The 12,135-nt window shown below is 36.3% G+C and overlaps 1 protein-coding gene across 3 annotated transcripts; it reads left to right on the forward strand.

The window, feature by feature from the left end:
* Positions 1-1,986: 1,986 nt before the first annotated feature.
* On the forward strand, positions 1,987-8,720 carry LOC127132334 (uncharacterized). 3 transcript variants are annotated; one of them, XR_007806671.1, is made up of 14 exons: positions 1,988-2,200; positions 2,718-2,787; positions 2,887-3,012; positions 3,112-3,175; positions 3,273-3,360; positions 3,845-3,929; positions 4,666-4,722; positions 4,906-5,019; positions 5,100-5,170; positions 5,288-5,727; positions 6,039-6,254; positions 6,804-7,356; positions 7,451-7,960; positions 8,058-8,720. XR_007806671.1 is itself a non-coding variant. In XM_051061272.1 (11 exons), the coding sequence occupies exons 1-10, from the start codon at positions 2,067-2,069 to the stop codon at positions 5,697-5,699; spliced, it is 1,221 nt and encodes a 406-aa protein (XP_050917229.1). In that variant the 5' UTR covers positions 1,988-2,066; the 3' UTR covers positions 5,700-5,727; positions 6,039-6,318. The 3 variants fall into 3 exon arrangements, 2 of the variants coding, with proteins under 2 accessions (XP_050917230.1, XP_050917229.1); XM_051061272.1 differs by lacking the exons at positions 6,804-7,356; positions 7,451-7,960; positions 8,058-8,720 and having other exon boundaries at positions 6,039-6,318; XM_051061273.1 differs by lacking the exons at positions 6,039-6,254; positions 6,804-7,356; positions 7,451-7,960; positions 8,058-8,720 and having other exon boundaries at positions 1,987-2,200; positions 5,288-5,945.
* Positions 8,721-12,135: the final 3,415 nt, after the last annotated feature.

The raw sequence follows: 12,135 nt of genomic DNA on the forward strand, positions 1-12,135 counted from the left end.
GAAGCAACCATAAGCATCTTTGCTTGTACCAACAAATTTTACCCTTTCTAGTTCCTTCCCAATGTGTTGTATACACTGCCTTGAAACAAAATTGTGCCGACAATATTTTTTTGAATCGAGACTCTGATTGAACCTAGTTGCAACTTCAACATGGTGTTCATAGCATCCTAACTTCGACATAAATCTCCCAGACTTATAGTCAACATATTTTTTAGTCTCCAATGAGCAGACTCCATCCTAAAAACCATAATTAAACCATAATGAGTCAACATGATAAATTATGCTTAGTAATGTAATAACATAAAAAAGAAGTTTGTGTACCTGTTCTTTGTTGTTTTCCCTAAATGAGTGACTTTGTTAGTCCAAGCAGCACCAAACCTTTTTTTATAAGGCGTCAACCATGTTTTACTCACATACTTAATAAACAAAGGAATATCAACACAAACAGTGTCAAAGTACTTCAAGTGACATGTTCATGTCTTTCTGATTTAACACAATCTTTACATTTCATGCTAAGGTTTTTTGAAATACGGAACGAACATAACAAATGAGTTGAATTTGGAAACACCACTTCAATTGCATTCATCAACATAAGTTCTCGGTTCGTCACCACAACATTCGGTAACAATTTCTCGGAAGAGAACAACAGTTTGAGCTTCTCTAGTGCCCATTTGAAGTTCGCATCCCTTTCATGTTTGAAATAGGCAAAGCCTACCAAAAACGTCAATTTTGTTAACATAACGCCAACACTCTCAAGCAGTGGTAGCTGATACCTATATGATCACAATGCAAATAATAAAAAATATGATAAATAAAAGTATGTCGAAATGATATCAAAGTATGATCACGATGCACATTACCTATTTGTCTTGTATGTACAAAAAAAATCAACACCAAGTGAAACATATTCAACAACTTCACTGAATCAGGATGTGTCCAGAAGATATCAGCAACAACATTTGAGTCTTCCCTATTTTTTGTCCAGCACATATATTTTTCTCTATGAATAAGAGTCAACAACATTTGCATTTCCGTCAATGGACCTCTCTTGGCCGCATTGTATGTAGCTCTAGTTTTATACAATTGAATAACACTTATGAGGGTTTTTGGATCTTTGTCTTTCAAGGCATAAACTATGTACCGTGGAGCCATGTTGTATTTCGTCATGTCATTCACAAATTGTCTCTCATAAACTTTTAGATAACCCAATATGTCATGGTCATCTAAATCCTCAGATAGTTCATGATTGTGCAACCCACACCTAACCATCACCTTCGAACCGCTACCACTCGGCGTAGATCTCAACCTAAAAAGATAATTTCACTTTCATATTATAAATGCCCTCTGAAGATTTACTGCTTTCAGATGTATTCTTCCTTTTATAATTTCCTATTCTCTCACAACCCATAATCAATTTATCTTTCCTACCTCACTTCCATTTGCAGTATCAAAACGAATAATCACAACAATAATACCATGTTGTTTGCCAATATTATGCGCTCAGGCTAATACTTCAGATCATGATTCAAATATCTGTCATTTACATCACATAAAAATATACTATCAATATCATATAAGGATGAGAAAATATTTAATTTAAACTTGTTACATAAAAAACATATTGCGTCAATAGTGAAGAACTGCATACAATCACTACATGAATACGTAGATAACCCCGCCGACTCCGAACCATTAAAAAAAAAACATTTTTTAAGTTTTCGGTATACTGAAAATTTGCAAATTTTCAAAAACTTCTTATTTTTTTTGGAATTTTTTTGATAATTTTTGATATTGGATATTGAATTTTTTGAATTTTTTGATATATTTTTTTTAGAATTTTTCAATTTTTTTTATAAAAATGCATGAATTTTTAAAAATACGAACAATTATTTATTGAAAATTTCATTTTTTATACTAATAAAAAAAAAGGTAAAATTTGATCGGTAAATATTAACCAGGATATTTTCGAAAATTTTGAAATTTTGTGTTGCGAGATATAATATAATATTGGATGGCAAGTTAAATCCCCGAATCTGCAGCGTTGTGGAAAAACCGTGTTAACGTTGATGAACCAAAACCGCGGCGAGTTCGGAAGCATGGCGACGGAGCAAGCACTGGACCTCTCTCTCCCATCATGCCGGTATCTCCTCTCTGCTATTCTAGCTATGGAACCTTCCGACTGCTTATTATCACATGCCAGGTACACTTTCTCTCTTCCCTATGCTTAACATTTCACTGCATTTTAAGTTCCACCCAAAAATCATTGTAACTGAACACTTGGTTTTTATAGATTCCACTATTCTCTGTTAGAATTGATTCTAAGTTGATGCTAGTGCAGTATTTGTAGATTTTCAATTCAAATTTCTAGCTTTATACTCAAATTTATTGTTCATGTTTAAGTATACATAAATTATTTACAATAAACTTGGGGAATGTTTGGTTATGAGGTGAAAAAAATTGATTTTGAGTGAATTGATTATGTAAAATTGATTATGAAAAAAATTTATGTTTGGATAATAAAAATCATGTTTAAACTCAAGTTACAAATTCCAGCTTCAAGTAGAATCAATTCTGGAGACTGAATCAATTCTACTTTAGAAGAGGCAAACACGTCAAAATCATTTCAAAATCAATTCTATACCTCTAGAATTGCTTTTGCCTCTTCCAAAAGCTAAACCAAACATACAGTTACTTATATTGTCGAATTTCAATTTTAGGGCGTGTGGCGGAGGCTCAATTACTGAGCAAGCTCAACAATTTATCTTGGACCATTGTCTTTCCACACCTGTAAATTTCAATTCTCCACTCTTTTCTTGTTTTTTATTTTCCATATGATTGTGTTATTGTGTTTTTAAAGTCTTTCAATTGTTGCTATGCTTATTGCAGGGTGATTTTCATGCACCCTACTTGAAGAATTTTCTAAAGAAGCTTATCACTCAAGTTGAGTGTGATCATGACTCTGTCTTGGACCAATTTTATGAACTCTATGCTCACTACATTACATCATTTAAGGTTTATTCTATCAAGTTTCTTTAATCCTTCTTTTCTAGTTGAAGATGGTTTGTTATAGTTTTGACATTTTTCTTTTTTCCTTTTTTTTTCTTCTAATAGGATGATAGTTTTGGCAAAAGAGATTCAAGAATCTGCAAAAGAATTTCTTTTCTTTTTCCTGATGGTAAATCATTGTTTAAATTAAGTTTCTCTATTTTATTATTATGATTTATAACTATGTTTCGTTAGCCTTACCTTTGGTTGGTTAATGGTATTGCTAGATTATTCTGAACTACAAACTTGTCCGCACTCAAGGGTGTTGACTTTTCCATTGAAGTGTTCTACAAACATGCTTGAAGGAGATACTGGGTAAGCTCATATTTGAGATCTTAAAAACTTTTCATAGAGTATGAACATTTCAGGATTGTCATGTTGCAGTTAATTGTGCACTTGTTGAGTGTCATGGTAGTTTCCCCAATGATACGTACGGTGCTTGTTTGTTACTTTGGGTATTGAGTTGAAACCCTAAATCCTAAACCCTGAACCCCAATGACACAGTTTGAGTGTTTCCATCTTTAAAACCTTTTTGTATGGTGTTTTGAGTTGAACATGCATGCAGTCGGTCGCTTGACTAAATGATATTCGGTATTCCTGCTTATCAAGTGTACGTCTTATATTGAATGAATTTAAAAATGCTATTGAATTGAACATTCATTGGGATCTCGACTAAATGATATTCGGTATTCCTGTTTCTAATATTTCCATGCTTACATATGCATATGCCATCTGTGTGTTGGAATACTTGTAAAGCGCACATTAACTTCTGAATGTTGGCTTTGGTTTGGTTGCACAGATGCTCAATATGGCCATCAAGTCTGTTTCTCTCCGAGTTAATACTTTCCCATCCGGAATTATTTTCTAATAAATCCTGCTTTGAGGTGAGTTATAATCTTTAGAGTTTGTTGAATCTTGTAGCTTTTTTAAACATTAACAAATCATGAACAATCCTTGCATGTGATAGTTATGTGTTTATCTCCAACTACTAGAGAAGCTCTTAGAAATAATTGTCCTTGCAAGTTGCCAGTGTTGAAACTGTCTTGTCAGTTTGTTAGCTATTTTAACAATCTCGGATAGCGGCGCGGCACGGCCATCCTCAAAAATGGATTGTAACAGAAGCGGGGAGCGGAATGGCCGATGTTTTAGTGATGCAAACACTAATACAGTTAATAGTACTAATGAACACATAATTGTTAAAAACTAAAATAAATTAATCGAAATTCATGAACAATTCATATTTAGAAATAAAAGCCATAAGTCTTGAGCAAAACATATTTGCAAATGTCAATAAAATTCAACAAAATAACTTTGCTATCCTTAAAAATTTAAGGGTAATATCATATATGACTGACGCGGCCGAAGCGGCCATGTCAGAGCAACATCGTTCCAAATCCAATCCCATTATCTCGGTCGTTCCAGCCAAGTCACCCATATGTAATGGGGTTGCACAGCCTGGCACGGTTTTCTTGGTTTTTCTGTTCTGTGCCGAGATAACGACCGGAAAGGCAGAGTTTATAACATAGTTTGTTAGTATTTTAATATTCCATTGGTTGCACTAAAACAGGCTTTTACCTGTTCTTATTATACCATGTTGCACTTACCAACAATTTGAAACAGATTGGCGCAGGAGTTGGCTTAGTTGGATTATGCCTAGCCCATGTGAAAGCTTCTGAGGTATTGCAAACTATACTATACCTGATTTCTCGTATCGGAGACATCAAACGCCAACACATTTATGCTCTTAAACTATGTTTGCTTTACTATGCTTCAGAACAGAGTGAAAATTAAATGAGAGAAAGCTGCACTTGATATTTATATGCCTAATATTGGGTGATAATATTGTTTTCAATTCAACAGGTGATACTAACTGATGGTGACCTTTCAACTTTAGCAAACATGAAGCTTAATTTAGAATTGAACAACCTGAATGTTGAAACCGACGCACTACAAAGAAACGAAGATACAAGCACGGTGAGTCTTTGCTTGCATAGACTGTGTTTCTAATTTTGTTTCAAGTCTGAGTTGTACTTCTCCTTGTTCCCATATCTCAGGTAAAATGCTTGTATCTGCCATGGGAAACTGCATCAGAAAGTCAACTACAAGATATCATGCCAAATGTTGTGTGAGTGATAGTTGAAACTTTAAATTATTCCATTACCTCTAGACATAGCATTATTCTCTTATACTGTTCTTAAAAATGTATGCAGATGACATTGTTGTTATATTATTATTACTTCAGGTTGGGTGCAGATGTGATATATGATCCAGTTTGCTTGCCGCATCTTGTTCGTGTACTCACGATTCTTTTGAACCAGACGAACCCGAACAGTGAACGTGAACATGAAAATGGTGAACATTATTATAACGGTGTGACTGATAGATCTGATGGTAGATACAAACCAGTTAATTATGATGGTTATAACGGCCAGCCAAAGGAAGCACCGGTGGCTTATATCGCATTTGTTATTCGGAATATTGAAACCTTCAACTATTTTCTTTCTCTTGGGGACCAAGCTAACCTTGATATTGTGGACCTAACAGATTCATTGAAGCCGATGAATCTCCTTCCTTACATGCAGTCATACAATCAAGCCGATATAAAACTACTGCGTATCATTTGTCGTCGTACAAACCAGACAATAGTAACATGATCACATGGAAGGAAGGACCTGGGACATGGTGAGTAGATATAGAGAAATATAGGACATGTGTATATATATTTTAGTCAAAGTCTCACCAAGGATAGAAACTAATGATTTTAAAATTTTTAATTGGTTTTGAGAGTTTTAAACTAATCTTTGTGTTTCTCCTTTTGTTTCTTTTGTATCTTATACAATTGTATTCACCATGTGATTGAGTGAATGTTGATAAAATGAGGGAGAGTCCTTTCACTATTATTGTTGGTTTTAAGAAACAGTGGGAAAGATGCAATATTTTCTATTTTGCTGAAAGCTGCAAACCAAGCCCAATCTTTTTGTCTTGGTGTATAGGGAACTTTGACAACACTTTTGCTACTGATAAAGACCTGTCTTGGAATCTTGAAATGCAATGTTCCCAAGAAAAGAAACAAGAAGATAAAGACAAAAGTGGTGTTAGAGAGTTGGAATCTTCCAAAAGACAATCCTGAACCTGGAGAATCATCAACAACCACTCAATTATTTCCTAGCAGAACAACTGGTCAACAACACTAGTCACTCTCTCTAAATGTATTTATTTTTATCTTTCTATTTAAAAATAAAATGCATCGATAAGATTTGTATTTAATTTTCATTGATTTAGAGTACGCGATTTAGAGTAGGTATATTGATTTGGGGGAATTCTTCCAGCCATCCATCCCCAAATTAAACCAGACATTCCCTCAAAGCATATGAAAAACTACTTTATCATTACAAAATCACTTCAACCATTTTCAGAATTTATAGTATTTAAGTATTGTTTTAAAAATTCTGGGGCGATATCAAAAATTTCAAAAAACAATATGTTTTTTAGGGTAAAAATAAAAAATCATGGGAGGTTGTACAGGAATTTTCAAAATCTTTGGTATTAATTCTTTCAATCTTACTGGAAATTTCAAAATTTTCGATACAAAATCTCATTTGATTTTCTAGAAATTTCAAAATTTCTGAAAATTATAAACACTTGATTTTTTACTGAAAAATTTGAAATTTTTGGTATGGATACAGAAATTATTTTTTACAAGAAATTTTGAAATTTCTAATAGTTGTAATTTTTATTTAATTTTCTTTATTTTGTAGTGAAATATAGAGGCAGGGATGACATTATTGCTGGCAGAGCTACCGATAGAGCGGGAGACCAAGTTAGGGTTGCTGAGGTTGAGTCTTCCTAGATACGTGTTAGACGAGTGGTTCCAACCGATTCACACCGGAAACAGTTGAGCATGGTGGGTTCCGTGCACCTCGTAGCACTCTATGCCGTCAGGTACAATCAGATGAGCATCCCAAAGATGAGGTGGCGGAGGAGGTGTGAGACGAGGTTGTTGCTGGAGATGTTGTTAGAGAGGTTGCTGAGGAGGTTGGTGGAGATGTTGGTGGGGAGGCTGTTGGAGAGGTTGCTGGAGCTGGAGATGTTGGTGAAGAGGGTGTTGGAGAGGTTGTTGGGGTGGTTGTTGAGCAGGTTCAGCCAAATGTTGTTGTTGCTGATCCGATCCCATATATTACTGTTGACACAAATGTTACAGCTCATTCGATTGAGCCCTCTGTGCACATTGACGGAGGATTCCCTAGAGGAGCCGTTAAACGGTCGGTGCTTACTGAGTATGCAAACCATGTGGCGTTACAACTATGGCAGGTATATGTATATGTCTTTTATGTTTATCTTTAATTTGTTTATTATTGTGCCATGAAAGCTAATTGCAAATATTTTTTATATTCGTTTGTCACAGGACCGTCCCACACTGAAGGTGACTTCACACGGTTCGAAGCTGAAAGACTTCCTGAAGATTCCGTTCTCAGTAGATCATCCAGATTGTACGGGATTTCGAGGTACTTGATTTTACCCACTGCTCTCTCACCATGCTTGACGCACCACTACTTACTGCGTTTGTTGAGAGATTGCACAAGGAGACATCTTCATTTCATCTTCCGTTTGGGGAGATGACTATCACTCTGGATGATGTCTCATCTTTGTTCCATCTTCCCATCAGCGGCATATTATGGGCAACTCCTGTTCTTATCACACCGCTTGCATGTATGACTGTTGCACGAGATTTGAGGTTTTTTGAGGAGGATGCACAAGTGTTTATATCGATGCCTGACACGTGTGCCTATTCAGTAGCCTCGATGTTGCCTGTTGGGCTTGGGATTGCGCTGCATTGACCATCTTGCATATAACACTTGGAGTGACAACAATATTTGAGACCAGGGAACTTGCTGGTTATTTGAGTCTGTTACAAGTATGCTTGAACTTATTATTTGTTATTGATTTCTTATTTAATTGTTACAAATAAAATTTCTTATTTCTTATTTCTTATGTCTATGTTTTGATATCAGTGTTGGATATATGAGCATTTTCCCCACCATCTGTGACATGAGGGTGCAACATTCCCTAGTGGGGGACCCACAGCGAGGAGATGGAAGGGGAGGCAGTCACATCCGAGTTGTGTTGTTGAGTATCAGAGGAGGCTCAATGTGTTGACTGTAAAGGATATCATATGGACACCATACATTGATCATAGAGTCCACCGTGAGTTCGAGGAGTCTTCATTATATTCAGGTTATATGCGGTGGGAGACCATGGTTGCTACACACTTGCCTGAGAGGTGTCTGCAACAATATGGTTATGTTCAGAGTATCCCACAGTCAGTTCCAGATATACTATCTACAAACATTAATTGGTGGTTTCAGAGTAACTTTATCAGCTTCGGTCGTGCTATTAGAGATCGAGCAGTTAAGGTTCAACACCCTCGCAATGTGAGGATGATTACTTAGAGTGGTACCTCACTGTATCACACCCTCTCATCATTGCATCTATTGAGGATCCGGGTGATGTCGGGCCTTTTGATGATGGGGTACCTGTTGATGACATGCCGCCGCCGCCTTCTACAATTGGTGTCGATGACTAGCAACGCCTCCAGATGATTGCAATTATTATGGATAACCTCATGGGTTTGGTGAACAAAGATATCGAGGTTTATATTAGATTAGCTCGGGCTACACACAAAGCCCGTGGGGGCCTATTTTGACATCTCTTATATATTATGTATTTTTTGTATATTACTCAGACATCTTCATCAGAAACTTATTAATTACATAATATTTTTGATCTTCCATTCGTGCCGCATCAACATAAACTAACATTTGATAAACGATTACATAACTTAAACATAACTTAAAAAGCGGTGATAAATAAGAAAACCTAGGCACTACCAGATGATTATGGACGTTTCATCATCTTCATTATGTCGTTAACAAACCTTGAAATCTTAGAATCTAACTCGATCGGCCCCTTTGTTATCCTACAACAAAATGATCTACACATATCCTCCAAATCTTCGTTTGTCTTCAACTCAACAAGGTTGTATTTCACTCTCCCGTCAGTGTCAATCCAATCTTCACGAAACTCAAACTTTCTCACCTTTCTATTTTTGGTATCGGCCAACAATTCATTCAACTTGGACGCCAGGCCGGCGAGAGACGTCGTGCCATCCGAAAGCCGAAACTCTACGGGAGATGAAGCTCCGTTGAAGTACATATAGTGATATAGTGATTAGAAAGATTTTTTTTGAAAATCCTAGAGAAGAAATGAATGAGGATTGCATGTTGTAGCGGTGTATTCGTCACTTTATGATTTATTGACTAAATCAAAAGCAAAGCATACAAAGATAGAGTCGCCACCGCACTTCTATTTATCCAAAGGAATGGCTAGAAAGCGAACAAAAGCCTAAGAAGTTTTACTCAAAGAAAACTAATAAAAGGTCAGAGATCTGGGTAAGGGGGTAATTATGTTGTGGGAAGGTGTCAGGCACCCACAACATCCTAGGTACTCCTAGGGAACCTCTTTTCACAACTTGTTGTAAAATTATTTGTTTATGAAATTATTTTGTGCAAACATTGATTGAAGGGATGAGAAAAGAATATACAATTTTTATTATTTTTGTGTTTGAATGGATGAAACCCATTGCCTACGTACCTTTTCATGAAAGATAAGGATCAAAACGCCGTAGTTCGGCTAAAAGATTTCCAAAAAGTGAGTGGATTGATTTCCAAAAAGACGATGGAGGAACAGTATGAACTTCAAATTTTTTTTCCAGATTCGCATAAAATTTACATCATCAGAAAGCTCTTGCTACGTATATTACAGATCGAGCATTAACTAAGGCTAATTCATCATGTATCAAGAGAATCGATCAAAAACATTTTGACACTCAAAACTTCAATTCACCATATCTCAGCCAATACTCAACCATTTCACATGAAATTTTCATCAGCATGCTCAACAATCAAAGCTCTACAACATTATGCACATAAAATCAGCAATTAAGAGACTCGAAAAACCTACCTCTTGAAGAGCAGTCGCTGAAATCTGTGGATTCAAGGCTTGGCAAGTATCCAGATCTACTCCTGAGATGATGTTATGAAGCTTTATGAATGAATTGAGGCTTGGAGATGCTTGGATCTAGCTCAAAAGTCAGTTTCCATTGCTATGTTCTTGAGCTTCATATGCTTGATTTCCACTCGAATCTTTCAAACCAAAGCTTGATCTGCACTAAATGAGGATCAGAGAACAAGAATATGCAAGAAAATCACTAGCTTATGTGAAGAAAATTCGAATTTGGATTTGAAGAAAATTTTGGAGGGAAGAGAAATTTAGATCTAGAATGAGCAAAAAACCCCAAAATTCTGTTATGCTTTGGTTTATATATGCTCTACTAATCACATCCAAATTAGAATTAAGCATGGTTTAATTGAGATTAGTGAAAATGGGGTGCATGACCAAAAATTGAAATTGTGAGGTGCATGGAGCATTTGGACGTGAACAGTAGCATGTGCATGATCAAATTCACTTAAAATCTTCCAATGAACACAATGGCAATGGTATTTTGTTCATACAATGCACCAATTTTAAATTTGTCATTTTCCCTCCAAAATGGGCATGAAAGAACAAATGATTATGTGATGAAATTCCAGGCAATGTAATGAATGATTTGGAAAATACATGTCATGAGAAACAAAATGCAAAAAGAGGCATTCATTTTTGAGTTATGAGTCAAAAGTTATGGCCTTTTGAAGTTCCATGTACACTTGGAAATGATTGGATCATATCTCCTCAACCATTCATCAGATGCTCATGATCTTGGACTTTTTGGAAATGGGAGAGAGAGATCTTCAACTTTCATGTTGGACAAAAATTCATTTGAAGCTTCTTTGATGTTGGAAAGTTGAGTTGAAATTGGACTGAAAACTTTCCATTTTTGGAAACTTGAAATTACAGGTCACTTTCCATTTTGGGAAACTTTTGCTTTGACCTCAAAATCTTCAATTTGGATGTTTGACATGATGAATAAGCCTTGTCTCAACACGAATGGGATGAAGAAACTCAATTCTCCCACTCAAAGCCTTCAGTTGACTGTACAGTTGACTGAATGGTCCTCAGATGACCTGAAATTGCCTGATGAACTTGGGCCTCAACCACTTGGGGAATTTGCTCCAAAATGAACCTCTAGCTCACATAAGCTCAAAATAATGATCACATGATCCATATCTCAATGGAAAACCTCATCTCCTGCACAAAGGATTCACTTGAATTGCCTTGACCTGTTGACTGCTTAAGCTGCAAGACAAATGTTAGATGACATATTTTTGTACATTTTTGGTTAGTGATTAAAAGAAAAGCAATTATATACAAATGCAAGCAATGTTGGTGATCAAGAACCACTCTCAAGAAAGATCCCACCCACAGGGAAAGGAGGCAAGGTGTCCAATGATCCTTGTGGTTTATGCAATGCTATGCTATGATGCCATGAGGGATCTTAGGGACAAAATTGGGGTCTTACAGATGCCCCTATTTAAGGTCATTCTAGCCGGAGAAGTGAAGGTTAAAATCTTCGTCTCGACGCGGTAGAATGGACTTAAATAACAACAAAGAGACAAATTTTGGTCCCTAAGAGACCTCATGATGCAAATGTATGAATGCAAAACGAACAAACTCTGTGGGAATATGGGTCCACAAAGAAGAAAAAGAAAATCAGGAGAAAATACAATCCACAGGAATGATGCACTTCCTAGTGGAACAGAGACTCTGACGAGACTCTTATGGGGAAAAGAAAAGAAAAGAATGCGTGAGCAGGACACGACTTGAAACTGGAGACTTTATTGGGGAGTAAAAGACAGACACTGGGAAAAAGAGTTTCCAAAGGGAAACACATCCGATGGAAAGACTCAAGCTGACTCAAAAATGCGTGTATTGGGGAAAATGCCAATACAACAAAACTATCCACAAAGGATACCTCGGATCAAAATCCGGACTCAGGCTGGGGAAAGGATTCACACAGAACCTCCCTGCCGGGGAAAAATGCATATATTGGGGAAAACGCCAATACAGCAAAAGGGTAAAGTCACAACAGAAACT

This window comes from Lathyrus oleraceus, chromosome 3 (assembly GCF_024323335.1).
Source record: "Lathyrus oleraceus cultivar Zhongwan6 chromosome 3, CAAS_Psat_ZW6_1.0, whole genome shotgun sequence".
Lineage (NCBI taxonomy): Eukaryota > Viridiplantae > Streptophyta > Magnoliopsida > Fabales > Fabaceae > Lathyrus > Lathyrus oleraceus.

Excerpts from the sequence above, each read along its gene's own strand:
- LOC127132334 (XM_051061273.1), top strand. The coding sequence starts at position 2,067 with ATGAACCAAAACCGCGGCGAGTTCGGAAGCATGGCGACGGAGCAAGCA. Across the intron at positions 2,788-2,886 it reads ACCATTGTCTTTCCACACCT|GGTGATTTTCATGCACCCTA; the intron begins GTAAATTTCAAT and ends TGCTTATTGCAG. Across the intron at positions 3,176-3,272 it reads TTCTTTTCTTTTTCCTGATG|ATTATTCTGAACTACAAACT; the intron begins GTAAATCATTGT and ends TGGTATTGCTAG.